The sequence below is a fragment of the Geotrypetes seraphini genome, chromosome 12 (assembly GCF_902459505.1).
Source record: "Geotrypetes seraphini chromosome 12, aGeoSer1.1, whole genome shotgun sequence".
Taxonomy (NCBI): domain Eukaryota; kingdom Metazoa; phylum Chordata; class Amphibia; order Gymnophiona; family Dermophiidae; genus Geotrypetes; species Geotrypetes seraphini.
This window is the reverse complement of record NC_047095.1, coordinates 36,573,439-36,593,383: the sequence shown is the minus strand read 5'-3', so window position 1 is coordinate 36,593,383 and position 19,945 is coordinate 36,573,439. Positions and strand designations below refer to the sequence as shown.

General features: G+C 41.1%; 1 protein-coding gene across 2 annotated transcripts in view; it reads left to right on the top strand.

Moving 5' to 3' along the window:
- The window catches only part of IFI44L (interferon induced protein 44 like), a 34,340-nt gene extending 16,737 nt beyond the window's left edge, over positions 1-17,603 (top strand). For both annotated transcript variants that reach the window (XM_033915887.1, XM_033915888.1), the window contains exons 4-8: positions 1,786-1,981; positions 8,040-8,192; positions 9,597-9,768; positions 14,783-14,883; positions 17,131-17,603. In XM_033915887.1, coding sequence (XP_033771778.1) covers positions 1,786-1,981; positions 8,040-8,192; positions 9,597-9,768; positions 14,783-14,883; positions 17,131-17,310 — 802 coding nt within the window. In that variant the 3' untranslated portion in view covers positions 17,311-17,603. The remainder of the gene's footprint in view (positions 1-1,785; positions 1,982-8,039; positions 8,193-9,596; positions 9,769-14,782; positions 14,884-17,130) is intronic.
- Positions 17,604-19,945: the final 2,342 nt, after the last annotated feature.

The window sequence follows — 19,945 nt, the reverse complement described above, 5'->3', positions numbered from 1 at the left end:
GAATGTTGCTACTCCTTGGGTTTTGGCCAGGTACTAGTGACCTGGATTGACCATTGTGAGAACGGGCTACTGGGCTTGATGGACCATTGGTCTGACCCAGTAAGGCTATTCTTATGCCCTAAACTCAGATTTTGGAGAAGGTGAGTAAATACACCTAAAATCAGAATTAAAACCTAGAACCTTATCTGTTAAAATATTTGCAATTTTTTTTTAAGATAAAACATACTGCAGTGTCTGTAGTTTATTTGCTGAATTTCTTTTTAAGTCAAATAATATTTTATTGATGACAAATCCATAACAGAACCAAACAAAGCCAGAACCACATTTAAATACAGTCAAAGAGATCAAGCAAAGAATGTTATACAACAAAAAGATAGTCATCAAGAAGTTTCATGCGGTTATTGCCCCCTGTCCCACCTACAACACCCCCCCCAATAAAAACACAGATCCCTCACTCCCCCCAGCAAGCGAGAAAACCAACATGCACAGTTGTCAGCGAGCTATTTCCTATCCTGTGCTTGATAAGAAGTCTTCATCACCATCTAGTGGTCAACTAGGAGAAGAGCAACTAAGAGAAAGTTTCAGATGCTAAATTTTTACTATTTTTAAAGCAGTAGAAAAAAGAAGCAGATCAGTTGGAATACTTTAAATAGATATTTATTAAGGAACTATACTTAAAATCAACAGTAGCCTGACACAGCCATGTTTTGCCCACTCCATGGGCTGCATCAGAGGCTATAAGAACTGTTAATAGATACAAAACAACTTTAGTATATAATCATGAGCTTAAAAGGTACAAAGACTAAAACCCCCTCTTTTACTAAGGTGCATTAACCGATTAGCACACACTAATCAAATTAGCACATGCTAAACGCTAACGCATCCATAGACTAACATGCACACGTTAGCGTTTAGTGCGCGCTAGTCGGTTAGCACACCTTAGTAAAAGTGGGCCTAAGGCCCTGTTTTACTAAGGTGCGCTAACCAATTAGTATGTGCTAAACGCTAATGCGTGCATGTTAGTCTATGGATGCGTTAGCGTTTAACGCACGCTAATTGGTTAGCGCACCTTTGTAAAACGGGGTAAAACCATTAATTGTATGAATAAATAAATAGATACATAATATTACCACAAAACAAACATAAAATTAAGAACACAAAAAGTCAAATATAAAACATAAGGATAGCCATATAAAAGCAGATATATCAATAAAAGAAGGTGGAATATTTAATACATACCCACTTGGTGTATGAATATGATATCACCTAAGTGATAGATTCTACAAAACAAATAAAAACTGGGTTTTACTAAATGGCGCCAGAGGTTTTTAGCGCGGGCCGGCAAGGTAAATGCTCCGACGCTCCTAGGAATTCTTAATGTGGCAATGCATCATTCCAGAATCTGCTGCAGGAGAAGTGTAGGAGTCTATGCCACTGGAAGTGCTGCTCAGTGAAATCAAATGAAGTCTCACAACCAGGTTCTTAAGTATGAGTCGCACTTAAGTCGAGTGTTCTGCAGAGAGATAAGAAAAGCAAGGAAGGTGAGATTCTTATAGAATATGAGAATCCCAGTTGTAGACAATATTGATAGTTTTTCATATAATCTGATTTGACAATGCAAGTGAAAAATCAAGTTTCTATTTTTCTATACACTTCCTAAGCAGGACATTGGTGTCATACCTCTGATATCCACCCACTTGATCAATTTTGCCAGTAGGTAGTATCTTTTGAAAATTTACAGCTCTTGTCATATTCTAATGCTAAAAATTCATGTTGTCCCAACAGGGAAAGAAAAAGTTTAAAGGAATTTGTTAGAAGTTATAAAAGCTGTTTAAACCCAGTTTCCCAAGTTCGAATTCTGATGATTGGTCCAGTTGGTGCAGGAAAATCCAGCTTCTTCAACTCTGTCAATTCAGTTTTCCGTGGTCATGTGACATGCCAAGCCATAGCAGGCTCTGACAGCACAAGTGTTACTAAAAAGGTTAGTATTTTTTCCTAAGTAAGAAAATTTAATGATTAGTAATAATGTGGAGGGGCATAATCGAAAGGAACGTCTAATCCGTTTTTGTCTAAGTCTCAAGTCGTTCAAATCAAAAAACAGCTTAGGACACATTTTCGAAAAATACATCCACATTTTTTTTTGTTTTGAAAATCGTCTAAGTATATGTCCTGTTAATCTGACCGTCCAAGTTGCTAAATTGTCCATCTTTATACCACATTTTCGTCCAACTTTTCGTCCAAGTCAAAATCGTCTAGAACAAACCCTGTTGGACGTGGGAGGGGTTTGCAAAGTGATGGACTGAACACCCAGACGTGGCACCTAAATAGTGGGGTACTTTACAGCTGTGAACTTCACAAAAAGGGTGCCATATCTTCTCCTCACTACAGCTCCCTTATAGGTCATGGTGAGCCCCCCAAACCACCTCTCGAATCCCCTAGACCACTTATCTACCACCCCAATAGCCCTTAAGGTTGCAGGAGCCACTTATATGCCAGTAAAAAAGGGTTTTGGGGGTGTATAGGGGAGTGCACATGTTTCAATATCAATGCAGTGATTACAGGGGCTTATGAGCTTGGGTCCTCCTCTCCATGGGTCCTTAACCCACCCCCAAGACAGCTTAAGACGCCTCTGTGCAGCATGACTAGGCTTTTCTATGCCAGGCTGCCAGGTGATGATGTTCTGGGGGCACAATTGCCAAGTTGTGATTAATATTTTTATTGGGGGGGGGCGGTGATCACTGGGTAGTGTGGGGGGGGTCTGTATTATGTGTTTTCAGTGCTTATCGGGTCACTTTAGGTGGGTCCAAGTTCCGTCGATCCTGTGCTGTATAACTTTCAGTTATACATGCAGTACGACTAAGTCTGAGTCTGCCCACGTCCTACCCAAATCCTGCCCTCGACACTCCTCCTGAAATGCCCCGTTTAGCTTTGGACGTTGAGCGGCACTATGAAGGCCTGGGTCGTTTAGAAATCCATTTTTATTATCGGCACTTGGACGTATTTTGACAATGTTCATCCAGGTGCCGACTTAGGCTGGTTTTTGGACGTTTTTCTCTTTTGATTATGAGCCCCATAGGCTTTCGCAGAAAGCGGTGTATGCAGTCTTGGATGAATTGATTTACTTGTTTCTTATTCCAAATACTATAAAAACATAACATAACATAAAAGCAATTTCTAGACTGCATAACTGTTAAGTTCTATGCGGTTAACAAAAGATTAAATACAATTGAATGAAAAGAGCCTGAAAGTTAGCAGTTAGATACACAAGAATTTGGAAAACAAATAAGTTTTTAATTGTTTCCTAAAATGTAAATAATAATAATAATAATTTTATTTGTATATACCACTATACCGAAAAAGTTCTAGGCGGTTCACAACAAGGTGAGCTAATACATGGGATACAGATAAAATACAAATTAGAATAATGGACTTAAAAACAGATAAAGACAGAAAGCTAAATAAGACAGAAAGCTAAATAAGAAACAGAGGACAATAGTAACTGTTTGAAATCCTTATCCAAAGTGGCAACTTGATAACAAAGAATACGCTCATGATATTTTTTAAATTTATAACCCGAAACGGGTGAAAAGAGCATGAGTTTTACGAGATAACCTTTGTGTCGAAATATAGAAAGAGTTAACCAGATATTATGGAACTTGACCTAGGGATACTCTATAATAAATACATCCCAATTTAAAGGTCATACGTGCCTCTACTGGCAACCAATGCAAATCCCGGTAAGAACATAAGAATTGCCACTGCTGGGTCAGACCAGTGGTCCATCAGCACAGCAGTCTGCTTCCGTGGCGGCCCTTAGATCAAAGACCAGTGCCCTACCTGCATACGTTCTGGTTTATCGGGAACTTGTCTTGAATCTCTGGAGGGTGTTTTCCCCTATAACCGCCTCCGGAAGAGCGTTCTAGTTTTCCACCACTCTCTGGGTGAAAAAGAACTTCCTTACATTTGTACGGAATCTATCCCCCTTTAAGTTTAGAGAGTGCCCTCTCGTTCTTCCTACCTTGGAGAGGGTGAACAACCTGTCTTTATCTACTAAGTCTATTCCCTTCATTATCTTGAATATTTCAATCATGTCCCCTCTCAGCCTCCTCTTTTCAAGGGAGAAGAGGCCCAGTTTCTCTAATCTCTCACTGTACGGCAACTCCTCCAGCCCCTTAACCATTTTAGTCGCTCTTCTCTGGACCCTTTCGAGTAGTACTGTGTCCTTCTTCATGTAAGGCGACCAGTGCTGGACGCAGTATTCCAGGTGGGGACGTACCATGGCCCGATACAGCAGCATGATAACCTTCTCCGATCTGTTTGTGATCCCCTTAATCATTCCTAGCATTCTGTTCGCCCTTTTCGCTGCCGCCGCGCATTGCGCGGATGGCTGACTTGTCGACCAGTACTCCCAAGTCTCTTTCCTGGGAGGTCTCTCCGAGTACTGCACTGAACATCCTGTATTTGTGTATCACCTTATACTTATCCACGTTAAACCTTATTTGCCATGTCGCGGCCCATTTCTCGAGCGTGTTTATGTCATGTTGCAGGTGTTCGCAGTCCTTCTGTGTCTTCACTACTCTGAATAACTTCATATCGTCTGCAAATTTTATCACCTCACTTGTCGTACCAATTTCCAGGTTGTTTATAAATATGTTGAAGGGCACGGGTCCAAGCACCAAACCCTGCGGCACTCCACTCGTGACGCTTTTCTAGTCCGAGTATTGTCCATTAACCCCCACTCTCGGTTTCCTATCCGCCAACCAGTTTTTAATCCACGTGAGTATTTCACCCTCGATTCCATGGCTCGCAATTTTTCGAAGTAGTTTGTTTATGTGGGACCTTGTCGAATGCCTTCTGAAAATCCAGACCGGGTCACCCTTGTCTATCTGTAATATGGTCAGATTTCTTTAGGCCAAAAATGAGTATGACTGCAGTGTTTTAGATAATTCTTAGTCTGGAAAGATTTTTTTTTTTTAAATACCTGCAAGGTAAACTATGTTGCAGTAATGCAGACCTTGAAGACCACAGTTCTGCTGCTCTGGAATAAATGAAGAGATTATTTACTCTGCTCACTTTTGAGAATGAGAGGAGTCCATAGCTGCCAAAATAATCTGAATTAATACCAGACCATTTAGAACAGATGGCGCCAATCTTTGGCCCTTACTTACTAAGCTGTGGTAAAGTGGAATATCATGTACCATTTTACCGCAGAAAAATTTACACTGTGACTCTGTAACTTTACATAACACGATAATTTTACTTTTGCATTGCTGCAGCCAGGAATAACATGTGTTCCTCACAATAGCAACACAAAGATCAGTTGCATTATCTTCTAAAGGGTGTGGCCAGCAATAAAAAAAAACCTTCTCCCACTCCAATCTCTTTTGTAAGAAGAAGAGCTCCCTCTGGAACTTCCTGACTCTCCCCTCCCAAATCCCATTTCCAATATGCGCTTTTCCACCCAGAACTTCATACCCTTCTGATCTTTTTCCAGGAAGCGCTCCCACTTGGAATTTCTTGCCCTAGACCCTTTTGTGAAAAGAGCTGCCCCAGAACCTTATACCTATGAGTAACTGATTGTAAACTACTACTGAGATGGTATGAACTAAATACTCAAAAGAAAAGCAAAAACCTACAACCTGGAATCCACTCAACATCTGGAAGTTTCCCTGCTAGATAGTTGGGGGATAGGTATGATCCCAGATACTCTTTCCCTGGTAGCTCCCTTAGTTAAAATGGCAGCCACAAAACCTTCTAGGCATCTGAGGCCACGATTTTAACTTCGCGAGCCACATGGTCAAGAAAACCATGGGATCACTGCTGTCTCACCACTTGCCGTACAGTGATAGATTAGAGAAACTGGGCCTCTTCTCCCTTGAAAAGAGGAGGCTGAGAGGGGACATGATTGAAACATTCAAGATAATGAAGGGAATAGACTTAGTAGATAAAGACAGGTTGTTCACCCTCTCCAAGGTAGGGAGAATGAGAGGGCACTCTCTAAAGTTGAAAGGGGATAGATTCTGTACATGCGTAAGGAAGTTCTTCACCCAGAGAGTGGTTGGAAAACGGTTGATACTCACCGTTGAGACCTTGCATGAGTGCTGGGGATTTCAGGAAGACCTCTTCTTGCAGAAGGGATCTGGATTGAGGGGTGGGGTATTCTTCTTGGAAAATGGATAGGTGGAGAGAGAATTTGATAAAACTACTGACCCCTTTAAGTTGCTCTTCAGATCTTGTGTTAACATTCCATTAAGTCCAGGGGTGGCTCCGTGTGCAACCACTTAATTTTCCATCAGTAATGCAGTTTACCAGATTTAGCGCAAGCTAAATCTTTGCATAATAATCCCCTAGCTTCCCTATTGTTGTTTACCTTTCATGTTATCTTAGCTTTTAAAATTATAGTTCTTCTCACTTTCCTATTGTTTTAAAGTTTGTCAAGTATTGTTCAGTCAGTTCTTATCTGTTTAATGTTTCCCCCTTTTTTAAAATAATACAAATTGTAAAATGCTTAGAATTCATGATTAGTGTTGCATCAAAATTTTAATAAACTTGAAACTTGAGATGCTTTTGCTTGATATGCTTCTCAGTATTTAGCATGTACTGTGGTAAAAAAACACCAACATCCTATGTTATGCTGCTTTACTGACAATTCAGGTTATTGTCAATGCAGTTTACTAATCCCTTTGCTTGCTAAATTCTATGCATGTATATTATTAAAAAGCTTCCTAGAAAATAATATTATAAAAATGTGAAGACACCAAGGAGTGCAAGAAGGCAGTGTCCTCAATCCCTATTCTGCCCAATCTGATTTCTCCTCCAAGGAAAGGAACCCCTAACTCAATTTCCTGATCAAGCACTCCATCCCTTAGAAGATTCTTCCCCTCTGCTACAGGCCTCCTACCAACGCTCAGCCCTCTTTCCAATGGAGCAATCACCTCAAACCATAGACCCCCTTCCATTCCCCAACAGTCCCTTCTTGCTAGTCTAGTGGAACAGGGCGGGAGATGTTTCCCCTCTGGTTCCATCCTGTTTGGCTCGGGGTTTCAAAATGATGCAAATGACCCCTAATAGTAGTCTGCAAAAAACTAAAGGAATTGACCCCAAAATATCCACAAAGAAGAAAATCCAGAGAAAACAAAATAAAAAACCCAACTCTGTGGAGTGACGATGTTCCTAAATGGACTTTATTTGAAAGTGTCAAAGTTCCAAAGGTACACTGAAATCATCCACATAAAAATAAATCATCCACATAAAAGCCTTAAAGGACCTAGTCCGCTAGGGATACAGGACCCAACATAGTCCGCGTTTCGACAAAAAGTCTTCTTCAGGGGTCCCTGGGGGTCCTATAAAGGTGAGTACATGGGAAACAATTGTGTGGTGAGCCGGAAGTGAGACACTGCTTACATTTGCAATGAAAAAAGCATTGCAAATGCAAGCAGTGTCTCACTTCCGGCTCACCACACAATTGTTTCCCACGTACTCACCTTTATAGGGACCCCTGAAGAAGATGATTTCAGTGTACCTTTGGAACTTTGATACTTTCAAATAAAGTCCATTTAGGAACATCGTCACTCCACAGAGGTTTTTTGTTTTCCCTAATAGTAGTCTCACAGTATTATGGCTAGAGGGTCATCCTTCCATATAAAAGCAATCACTGGCCCAAAGCATAGGCACCCTCAGTCCTGAAGAGAATGTCAAACTCTTCCAGTGTACTTGAGCAGGGTCAAGGAGGATTTTCACACAGTGAAAAGATACACAGGTAAGGCTCCCTCAAGCAGCTTACCCCTCCCCCCCACTATCAGAAGTCTTTCATTTAATCTCTTCTCCACTCTAGAATATATTAACATTCACTTTTGACCTTAAAAGCTTTCTTTCCCAGTATCTTGATTTCTTATATTGTGTGTGCAAACTGTATCATCTAAAATTATATAGCCTTTGTTCTTTCACGGGTATTAACTCCATGATCTACTCTTGAACAGTTCTTACTATTTGTATCTTGCAGTATTGAATTCTATGTATTTTTGCATTTGCTTTTATAGTACAGAACATATACTCTTAAAGATGGAAAGGCCGGAAAGGCTCTGCCCATTATTTTGTGTGACTCAATGGGACTGGAGGAAAAAACAGGAGCAGGGCTAGAAGTTGAGGACGTATCAAAAATTTTACAAGGTCATGTACCTGACAGATATCTGGTAGGTATTTTTGCCATATAATTCAAACCAAGATAGTCAATATTTATCAGTAGCAGAGTGGACAAAGTTAACCAATTAACTTAATATCTGATGAAGTGTGGTTAAATGTCTGGTCAATCTAAGTTCATAAAACGTGTGTGATTAGATTTAAAAAAGCTGTCCATACTTATTTAGCCAATTAGAGAGAATATTATGCAAACTCACTAAATTTGAAAATCTTGTCTCAGAGTTGCTCCGACCTGTCCTAGAGGTGGCACATGAATTGCTTGCATCTAGGTCAGTGGTTCTCAACCCTATCCTAGGGGACCCCCAGCCAGTTGGGTTTTCAGGATATCCCTAATGAATATGCATGAGAAAGATTTACATATAGTGGAGGAGACAGGCATGCAAATATGTCTTTATGCATATTCATTAGGGATATCTTGAAAACCTAACTGGCTGGGGGTCCCCCAGGACAGCGTTGAGAATCTAGTCTAGGTTGTTATAAAAACACATCTAAATTCTAGTATTCTGCAATTTACATACATAAATGTGCACTCTGCCTAGATTCCACCCATCTGTATACTTGTCTTTACATGATGCGCCATTCCACATAGGCACCATTTTATAGAATAGCATGTAGCTGAAATACAGGCACATACACATATGTGTTATAGGCTGGCATTCAGGCTATTTACGTGCGTTCTTTGCCCTAAATGTCAGCTTCTTCTTTAATGAATTATAACCCAAAGTAACCACATCTAGATTATTAATTTCATTGGGCTGCTAGATTAAGTTGTTCATACTTTCGAAAGTGGATTGGAACACACTAGTTGCTAGCACTGATTTTCAATGTTCTCCTGCTCTGTGATCTACATCAGTGTTTCCCCAGCCATTCCTGGAGCAACCCCTTGCCAATCAGATTTTTCAGAATATCCACAATAAATATGCATGGGCTTGATTTGCATTCACTACCTCCATCCCTGACTGGCAAAGGGATACTCCAGGACTGATTTGGGAAATGCCGATCTAGCTCTCCCTTTGTGCAGGGTTAAGTGTATTAAAAACTCACTGACTAACCACCCTCGTTTACTAAGCCTGATAGCGTGGACCGGTGCATGAAATGTGCCGATGCCCACGGGGATTGAATGGGCATCGAAGCATTTGCCACACGGCACCCGCTCGTGTGGTTTAATTAAAGGGTGCCTAAATTTTAGCCAGCTATATTTAGGAAAATTTCAGCTGCAATCTAGCCAGCTAGCACAATAGTGGTATACATGTTAAATTATTATTAATTGCTTTAGTGGGCCCGTTAGTGACTCATCTTCTAATATAGTTATTGTATTTGATTTATGAGCTTTATGATATGCAGTTATTTCCTTAAATTTGCAAATGTGGAGTCTAAAAAATGATTTTTCTTTACAGTTTAATGCAGCTGCTTCCATTCAGCCAGACTTTCCAGGCTATATATTGACACCATCTCTCAAGGACAAGGTTCACTGTGTTGTATTTGTTATTGATGCAAGCAAGATTAGCATCCTTTCAACAAACCTGGAAGACAAACTAAGAAGATTGCGGACAATAGTCAACCAATATGGTAGGTTTCATGTTTTAAATTGAAGATGGGTATCTTCTCAGAATTACCCTTTTCTGATCCTCTTCCTCTCCCCCTTTCTCTGTTGCATAAAATGTCCTGCCTCGTTATGGTCTATACTGGTTCATCACACCTCTCGTCCCTTGATAGTTGCTTCTCGTGTGTGCAGAGGTCTATAAGGATTTCCAAGTAGCATTTATAGTGTTCTGCTGAGTTTACCATTGACTATACTAGTGATAAGTCTCCTGAGGTAGGCCATATTGGCCGAAACATGTGCATGTCGAGCCATGGCACAGAGTTCAATAAAATAGCACACCAACATTACTGAACATCTCTACTGTATTTTGTTTGTCTCTGATTGAACTGTAGAGGATTTCTCCTGGTTTTTCTGGTCATAGTGTTTTGAGGACACAATGTTGTTTGCACCTTGGGATAACGTACTCGGTTATACAGAGGAATGTCTACAAAGACTCCTTCAAGAGATTCCAGAAATTGATGGACCAATACCTGATAAAGAGACAATTTTTGATAAATGGTCCAATGTGATAAAACTTAAAAACATATTGTTCAGAATGAATTACACTATGCTTCTATCTTGCAATATTGTAGGGTCAAGAGAATCCAAAGGGGCCTGCGAATCATGAAGGAACCATGTCTTTTTAGATGTCGAGTCTTTCCTTCATGACTGGTGTGTTATATTAAACAAGTGTCCTTTGGATCTTATGATCCTGATAGTTGAGACTGCTAAGAAATGTAATGATACACTTAGAGTTTGAGTAAAAGAGAAAGTAAACGAGTTAAAAGAAGAGGATAGCAATTTTGAATGTATCATGGATGGTATAGAAAGGAAATTGGATACTTTAAAGATGAATATCAAGAGGACTAAGAATAATAAAATGACTCGAGATTTGGAGGACTACAAGAAAGGCACTATTTATCCTTGGTCTAAAGCTAAGTTAGCCTCTAATAAAAGGAAGATGTCCACATCACAAAATATTTCTAGGACTAGACCATTGTCCACAATCCCTGAAATCAAGAACTAAAGTTAGAACTCACTCGCAGTTGCCGGCACCAACTGTTCGATCACCTGGAGGATCCAATTTGGATCCCGGATATTCAGGGAAAGAAACGAGTGAGGATTCACTCGGGATTTGTTTACATCAATCCTGACAAGTCCAACAAGAATCTACAGATGATTTTTTAGAGAAACTTTAGCCCAAGGACAACAGAAAAAAAATATCCATCTCACAGTTCCCATCTGAACTACCAAGGGGTGATGAACCAGTACAGACCCCGAGGCAGGACATTTTATGCCAACAGAGGAAGGGGGAGAGTATCAGTCAATTATTAACAGATGAAAAGGGTAATTCTGAGAAGATACCCATCTTCAATTTATCCAAGAATTGGTTGACTGAAGCCAAAATCGGAGTTCTACAGAAAGGTTTCATGTTTTAAGCATATAAGCACAGATTATAAAAAATAGCTCAATCTGCAAAGTACTAGTATGAGGTCAGTACTTTCCAAATTTCATGACATTTTATTGAGAAAAATTTTTAAATAACAAAATTATGAAAGTACAAAGTCCAATAATGAAGGAAACAAACAGTAAAAATATCAATCATTCTGCTGAGAGAGAGGGTTACAACAATGGGTGTTGGAATAACATAGGGCTCCTTTTACAAAGCTGCGCTAGGGCCTTAACATGCAAAATAGCGTACGTTAAATTGCTGTACGCGCTAGCCACTACCGCTTCCTTTTGAGCAGGCGGTAGATTTTCAGCTATCGCGCGTTATAGCGAGCGCTAATCCGGTGCATGCGCTAAAACCGCTAGCGTGGCTTTGTAAAAGGAGCCCATAGTGACATTTTACCAACAGTAAAATAATTGTAGTAAGGTAGTGTTTTTCCAATATGTAAGATATTATTAGTTAATCAGTAATATAAGTTAAAGTAAAGTACCTGAAATGCCAATTTTTGGATAGAGAATTACTTTCCACCACTGCATAAAACCTCAGTATGAGAAAGTGCCTAGGCAAACCCTAGTTCTCCTTAAAAGCACTTTATCACTAATCCACCTTAAGACTACCCCCATCCCCCCCATTTTACAAAACCATGCTGCAAACGCTCCAGTGCCCATTAAATCCCTATGGGTGTTGGAGTTGCTACCTCGTCTTTGTCTGAATGTGTTTGTCCAGGCTCCCAAGCCTGGTCGCCACCCATGCTTCCAGACTCTGGATTTTACAGCATAGAATAAAGCAATCATGAAGTCGATATATATGGTATTTTTCACTCCATAAGACACACTTTTTCCCCCTAAAAAAATGGGTGGAAATAAGGATGTGTCTTATGGAGTGAATACCACAACCCCCTCCCCCCCGGTACCTGGAGGTCAGTGATGTTCTGCTTGCCTGGGTGAAAACAGTGCATTGTGAAGAGCTCGGAGGGTCAACAGAGGAGGGTGGGTCAACAGGAGGTGGGTCAACAGAGGAGGTGGCTTATGGGGATGCCCAGTATACCAGCGAGGGCGCAGTCTTTGTGTTGCCGCCACCAGCCTCTCCCTCTGCTCAGGGTTTCAGCGGAGACCAGTGAAGAAGAGAAGCCAGTGCCTGCGGCTGATGGAGCCAGAGACGAGTGTAACGTTGGCCAACAGCCGGTGGATCAGCCTTGTTGGAGACAACTGACTGTTGGGCCCTGAGACAGCGATTATTTCGGCGTGGATCCCTATCACACCACCGGGAGTTCTGGGCCTTCTGCGCCATTCAGGCAGCAGCGCGGGACCAGGTAGGCATGCGAAAATCTCACGCCTGACTTGTTCGCCTCTCTGCCTCTTACTGCCGTGACCATCCAGCCATGATTGAAACCAGGTATGGGGGGAGGGTGCCCTGCCACGATTATAACCAGGTACGGGCCAACATGAATAATGCTTGGGCCCATTCTACTATTTTCTCTCTATCCCCCAAACCAAAAGAGTAGAATGGGCCCATGCATTATTCATGTTGGCTTTCAACAGTCATTACTCTGTGTTGGAGCAAGAATGAGTGATTAAATGTTAGTTTTCTTTGCCTTTGCGTTAGCTTTGCAAAATGCTTATTATTTTAATTGCAAGAATTGGAATATTTTTCAGGACTATACTGTTAACTTGCTCTAAGCTATAAATGGGATGGGGACAGGTGGAATTAGCATTGAAATCAGACAGATTTTTTGTTCATTTATTTTGAAGGTGAAAGGGAAGGAGTGCCGAATGATTTTAAAATATTGATCCTGTTAGAAGGGGCACCTGATAGTTTTTTGTTTTGGTTTTTTTTGTAAAGTGACGTGATCTAATGGGGTGCTTGAGCGCAAAATGTTGCCATTCTCACCATAAAAAGGATGGTTTGCTGCATTGGATTGGTTGTGGGTGGTTTTTTAAAAATATTTTTTTTAAGGTTTTAACATTTTCTGTGTTGTGTAGTGTTTTTCATTTTTGAATTCTTTGTATTCTGAAAATACTGTTAACAGTATGGGGCAACCATTTTTAATTAAAAATAACAAAAAAAACCCAAACCCAGGTACCGGGGATGGGAGCCTGCTGCGATTAAAACCAGGTACAGGGGCTCTGCCTGCCTGCCCTATGCCCTGTCCCTGCTGGCCCTGTCCCTAGCTGCCTGCCCACCCTGTGCCCTGGCCCGGCCTACCACTAGACCACCAGAGGGGGGGGGGGGAGGATAGGATACAGAGCCTGGTAGGGAGGAGGGACAAGGTGCAAAGCTTGGCAAGGAGTGTGAGGTTGGGTGCAGAGCCTGGCATGGAGAATTTGGTTCAGAATGTTTTTTTTCTTGTTTTTCTTCTCTAAATCTAGAGTGCGTCTTATGGTCAGATGCGTCTTATGGAGTGAAAAATACGGTACATATTTTATCAACTGAGATAAGCACAACATTTTTATAATTTTGATGAAGAATTAAGGTTTTATAATAAAAGTCAGTGGATAAAGGTGTGAAATGATGAAGTGAAAAATTCATGATTAAAGAATAAAAAATGGACCTATGCAAAAGTGTGGTAAGAACATAAGAATTGCTGTACTGAGACAGACCAAAGATTCATCAAGCCCAGTATCCTGTTTCCAACAATGGCCAACCCTGGTCCCAAGTACAAGGCAGAAACCCAAAGAGTAGCAACTTTCCAGAGCTGAGGTGATGTCATAATGCCTCATTCCACCAATGCCTAAGAGCCAACCTCATCAGTGATGTCACAATGGCTTGATTATTCTCATACTTGACTCACATAAGAACCTAAAAGCTGCCATACTGAGACAGACCAAAGGTCTGTCAAAACCAGTATCCTGTTTCCAACAGTGGCCAACCCAGGTCCCAAGTGGTGGATGCCTAATGATAAAAGGATTCATTTGATCATGCCTTCTGATGGTCCAAATTAAAATTTACAGTAATGAAGAGGGGTTATATTTGAATATACATAGCTTTAGATGTTCCAATTATCTTTAAGAAGTCATATGGTTAGGGGAACGTTAGTATGTTGATGAACTTTCATATATAGCAAGATGCATATGTAAATCCAAACTTGCCAATTATTGTTTTTTAGTATTTAATTATTGGTGCTAATTGGCTCATTAGCCAATTTGGTTGTGTATGTATCTCGGGATAGCACTAAATTTTGTGCATGTAAATTTGCATGATATGTATAGAATCCGGCATTTAGCATGTGTTAATGTGGCTGGTTAGCACGCCTCCTCAAAAAATTAGAAAAAATTATTTAGTGCGCAGTTCGCGTGTGCAGATTTACAAATTACCGCAGGACCCCTAAATGCGTCCCACAGTACTCCATTTTTTTTTTTTGCTGTGTTAGGCACACGTTAGTGCCTTATGCAGCATAGTTAAAGGTCCCCTCTGTGAACAAAATGGTTTTGAGATTACAACTTTCCAGTGTCTGCACCTCAGCTCTGGAATAGTAATCAGGGAAGTGCAGTAAATGCTTGAATGCTGTGTAATAATATATTGGTATTGTATTTTTTTATTTTTTTTTGCAGATGTACCAAATATACTTTTGTTAACTAAAGTAGATGAACTTTGTCCAACTGTTGCTGAAGATATTCGAGAAGTATATAAGAGTAGAGCTGTTCAAAAGCAGGTGCGTTATTGTATTATTGGCAGTGTGTAAGGTGCAAATTTAGAGACTGACTTTATTTAACAATTTATATACCGCATAAAACTATGCGGTTTACACATTAGCTACATACATATTATCCTGATCGCCCTTTAGTCGCTAAACATTTGATACAAACAAAGGACAAACATAAATTTCCCATCCCCCCCCCAGGCAAAAATAAGCACAGACTTATTAAACTCTTCTCTCATAGGCAGGGAAATCCTTTGGCATTGAGGCCCTGATTCTGCAAATTGCATCCCGATTTTAGGCAGCTGTAGGCGTCCTACAGCTGTCTAATCAGCCAATCGAGACTCACGTTTTTTAAAAAAATGTTCCCCAGGCAGGCCGCCTATATTGAAGGCGCCTCCAGGAGCCTAGGAAAGCCCGCAAGACTTCTTAAGCTCGCCTAAGGGCCTTAGGTAGCCCTACTTGTCTCCCTAGTAGAGGGAGAGATGCTTACAATGTAGGCCAGGAAAATGCTCCTAGAGCCTGGGCCAATCAGGATTTAGGCTTAATGGGGGATGGGCCAGAAAGGGGCGGGCTGCCAGAAAGGGGCGGGCTCACCTCATTTCGACAAGGTGGGTCTGCCAGCCAGCCGGCATCAAGACACATCCATCCGGCCAACAATTATAGGTTAGTTGGGGGGGGGGGGGAAGGTTAGGGGGGTCATCGGGGGTGTTAGCGCGGGGAGGAGAGTCCGAAAGGGAGTGTCCTCTGGAAGGAGGGTTTGGGGACCCTCCTGCTGGCGATCGTGGGTGTCGGGTGGGTGGCCTTCCGGCAGGAGACGTTGGGTACCCTCCTGCCGGCGATCGGGGGGGCTTCCTATACAGAATCCGGGCCTGAAAGTTCATTTTCCAAGGCTAACTCCTCACAAATTCTCTGTGAAAATGAGAGCCAGAGAGCACAAATCAAGTGCAAAGATCTTAATGCATTGTCTGTAGTAGAGAATGACATGGGGACAAATTTTTCCCCGTCCCCGCAGGAACTCAATTTCCCTGTCCCGTCCCCACGAGTTTTATCCCTGCCCCATTTCTGTAAGCTCTGCCTTAACCATACAAACATCAAACACTTATGATTTTATAGTGTTTGAGGCTTGTGCAAGTGAGGACAGAGCTTGCAGGAATGGGGCAGGGACAGGAAAAGAACTCGTTGGGGCAGGACAATGAGTTCCTGCGGGGAGGGGGGGGGAAAATTTGTCCCCGTGTCTTTCTCTAGTCTTTAGTCCCTACATGTACTTTACTTCGCTGACCACACTTCATTCCATTTTCATTCAGTTGATAATGCATTATGGGGGAAATTCTAGAAACAATGCCTAAACTTAGGTGCCCTTCCAGCATCTAATTTAATTAACAAATGCCACTTAAAATGACAATAAAACTGCAAAGCATCAGATCCCTTCCTTGTACTCCTCCCAATCGTATTATCAAAACCCCCGACACCCCTGGTCACAACATCAAGAGCTCCCCCAGAGCCCTCAACTCAATATCAAGACTCTTTTTCAAACAACCCAACCTTCTGACACCCTAACCCTGCCCCACCAGGAAAACCCTGCTAGAAAAACCACACTCCCAAACCCTTTGTTTCCCCTTCCTGGGTCTCAACTTAGGGGTCAGCATTGGCGACCAATGATAGGGAGCAGCAGCGATCTTCCTTCACTGGCACCCGGGTCTGTGATAAATTCCAAATTGGCACCAATGATCCCTGTCGGTAAGTCTTGCCTATAGATAATGGATAGCTGAAAATATCACATTCCACTAATGTCAGACACATAAAGAGGAATGTTTACTAAATCGCATTAGATAGTCAATATGGATTTTAACGTTTGAACGTTTATGGAAATGTAGTAAGGGAGATGGGAATGAAGGTGGGGCATGAGGCCAAGGGATGCCCCATTCATTAATAACATAATGGGTGTTAAGGCTAACAGGGAATTTTAACTGCTGTTGTGGTTTAAAAAAAAATTCACCGTGTTAGCATGCATTTAACATGGTGGTGGTTTCTCCCAGATTCTGGGCATATTCTCTTTTACAGTTAAATGCTAGCATGGTGCTTTGTTGAAAGCACACACTAAAAATCACCTTTAAAATATGATATTGATTAAACACTAGTGCCCTTTAGTAATCAGAGCCCATATTAGATGTACTTAGCCTACTAGTAGCTTAATTTTCTAAGAAAATTAAAAATCTGTACTATAGAATTTGTAACTTCCACTTCTCTTTTTTTGTATAGGTGCATACAGCTGCAGCACGCCTTGGAATCCCTGTCTCCAACATTCTCCCCATTAAAAATTATTCATCAAGTCTTGAGCTGGACTATGACAGTGACATTCTGATACTTCACGCAATTCAGCAGATGCTTCGTTATGCTGATAATTATTTTGACAATATCTCTTTTGCTTTGAGCGATTAATTCCTTCACTGGTTGCACAACGATTTACATGTATAATCCAATCAGACAAAAACCTTGAGTCTGATTTCAGCTGTAATCCTAAAATTGTTTGCAACCGGTGATGAAAAATATTACAATGACGTAACTTCTATTTCATATTTCCATTAACTGAGAAACATGTACATATCTGTGTAACCCGAATTATGGCTCGACGAAATGTAACTGTTCATTTATTTGCATTGTGAAGTACATTTAGAGAAAGGCATCTAGCATTCTCTTGATGAACAATAAAAATAATAAAATGATTTATCAAATTCTGCCAGATTCTATATATGGCACCCAGATTCGGGCGCAATTCCGAGATGTGCATGCGACTTAATTGGTTATTGAGCCTTTAATGAGCAACCAATTATTGATATTAATTGGCAACAGTTAGGATTTGTGCATGCATCAGGGGACTGATTTGAAGAGTTACCCCCTGTTTTACTAAGGTGCGCTAACCAATTAGCATGTGCTAAACGCTAACACGTCCATAGACTAACATGCACGCATTAGCGTTTAGCGCACACTACATCGATTAGCGCGCTAAATAAGTTAGCACACCTTAGTTAAACAGGGCCTTAGTCTATAATGCTGGCCATCTAAATCCCTTTGTGTACAACCCAAAAAAGGACATGGCCATGGGAGGAGCTTGGGCATGTCCAGGGCATTCCAAAATGTTACTGACCTGCACAGGGGCATCAACACCTCCTTCCTTTTGCTGTTTACACCTCTCTATACAGCCTAGTATCCTTCTGGTTGCAGCCATTGCCTTGTCATACTGTTTCATCACCTTCAGACACTATCATCTCTAGGTTCCTATGTGAGGACATTTCATATCCAAAGTTTATCACTAAAATGGCTAATGAGATGCCTATTGCTGTACTTGTGTGCATGGTATGCTCAAGGATCAACAATTCTGTGTGATAAAAGCCACATTCAGCTGGTTTTATGAAGAGCAATTCTATTGCTGGTATAAGTTCTAGAAATTACATTACATTACATTACATTCGGGATTTCTATTCCGCCATTACCTTGCGGTTCAAGGCGGATTACAAAAGGTTAGTTTAAAAAAGACAGAGTTACAATGATTAGCTAGAGAGGTAAGTTGTAGGTCTTGTAAACATTTAGCAGGTTGTTGAGGGTGAGGTGGTTTGTCAAAGAGTTAATAGGTGGTCATAGTGGAAGTTCTTTTGTTATTGTTAGTGCAGTAGTGGGTAGATCAAATGTCAGTTTTAGAGTTACTAAACGGTCGTGATGTTATTGCTGCTTCAGGAATTTCTTGAAAAGTTTGGTTTTTATTTCTTTTCTGAACGTCCTATAGTCTGGGGTGGTCATCAAGAGGTTGGAGATCTGGTTGTCCAGTCTTGCGGCTTGGGTGGCTAGGAGGCCGTCGTGTAGTTTTGTTCTTTTTACTTCCTTGATTGGGGGGGGTATGAATGGGGCGTGCGTTTTTCTTTGTCTTGTAGTGGTTGCTTGGATGAGGCGATTGTTCAAGTATGATGGACTGTCTCCGTGTAGGGTTTTGAATAATATGCAGTAGAATTTGAATTGGATTCTTTCTTGGATTGGAAGCCAATGTGAGTTGATGAAGGCTTCAGTGATGTGGTCATGTTTTTTTAATGAGTAGATGAGTCTTAAAGCTGTATTTTGGATTGTTTGGAGTTGTCTAATCGTAGTTGCAGAGCAAGGAAGGAATAGGATGTTGCAGTAGTCCAGTATCCCTAGTATTAGGGATTGTACTATAAGTTGGAATTGTGTTCTTTCAAAGAATTTTCGGACTTGTCTCAGATTTCTCATGATTGCGAATGATTTCTGAATTGTTTTATTTATTTGCGGTTGCATAGTGCAGCATCTGTCTATGGTCATGCCAAGTAGTTTTATGGTGGTTTGAATGGGATATTTGATTGCGTTTATGTCTAAGTTGGTTGTGGTTTGGATCTTGTCATTTTCGAGAAGGATGAATTTGGTTTTGTCTTGGTTGAGTTTAAGTTTGTGATTTTTCATCCAGGTTGAGACTGTTTCAAGTGTTTGGTGAAGTTTGTCTGTCATGTTAGGTTTAGGATGATCGTATGGGATGAGGATGGTGATGTCATCTGCATAACTATAGGTGGTTATGCCCATATTGTCCAGATGCGTTCCTAGAGAAGCAGTGTAGAGATTGAAGAGGGTGGGGGATAGTGGAGATCCTTGTGGTACGCCGCAGGGGTTTGACCAGGATTCTGACTTTTCTTTGTTTGATTTTACACTGTAGGTTCTGAGTTTTAGGAATCCTTCAAACCAAGAGTATACTTTATCTGAGATGCCTATTGCGTCTAAGATCTGTAGAAGGATGTTGTGATCCACTAAGTCGAATGCCGCAGTTAAGTCCAGTTGTATGAGAAGCATTTTTTTCCCTGTGCTAAGGTGTTGTCTGACGGTATCCATAAGGGAGCCTAGTAGTGTCTCTGTACTGAAGTTTGTTCTGAAGCCTGATTGCATGGGGTGGAGTAGGTTGTGGTCATCTATGTAATTGGTGAGGAGTTTGGCTACTAGGCCTTCTATAATTTTGACATATAGCGGAATTGAGGCTATAGGTCTAAAGTTAGATGGGTGGTTTTGTGGTGCTTTTGGATCT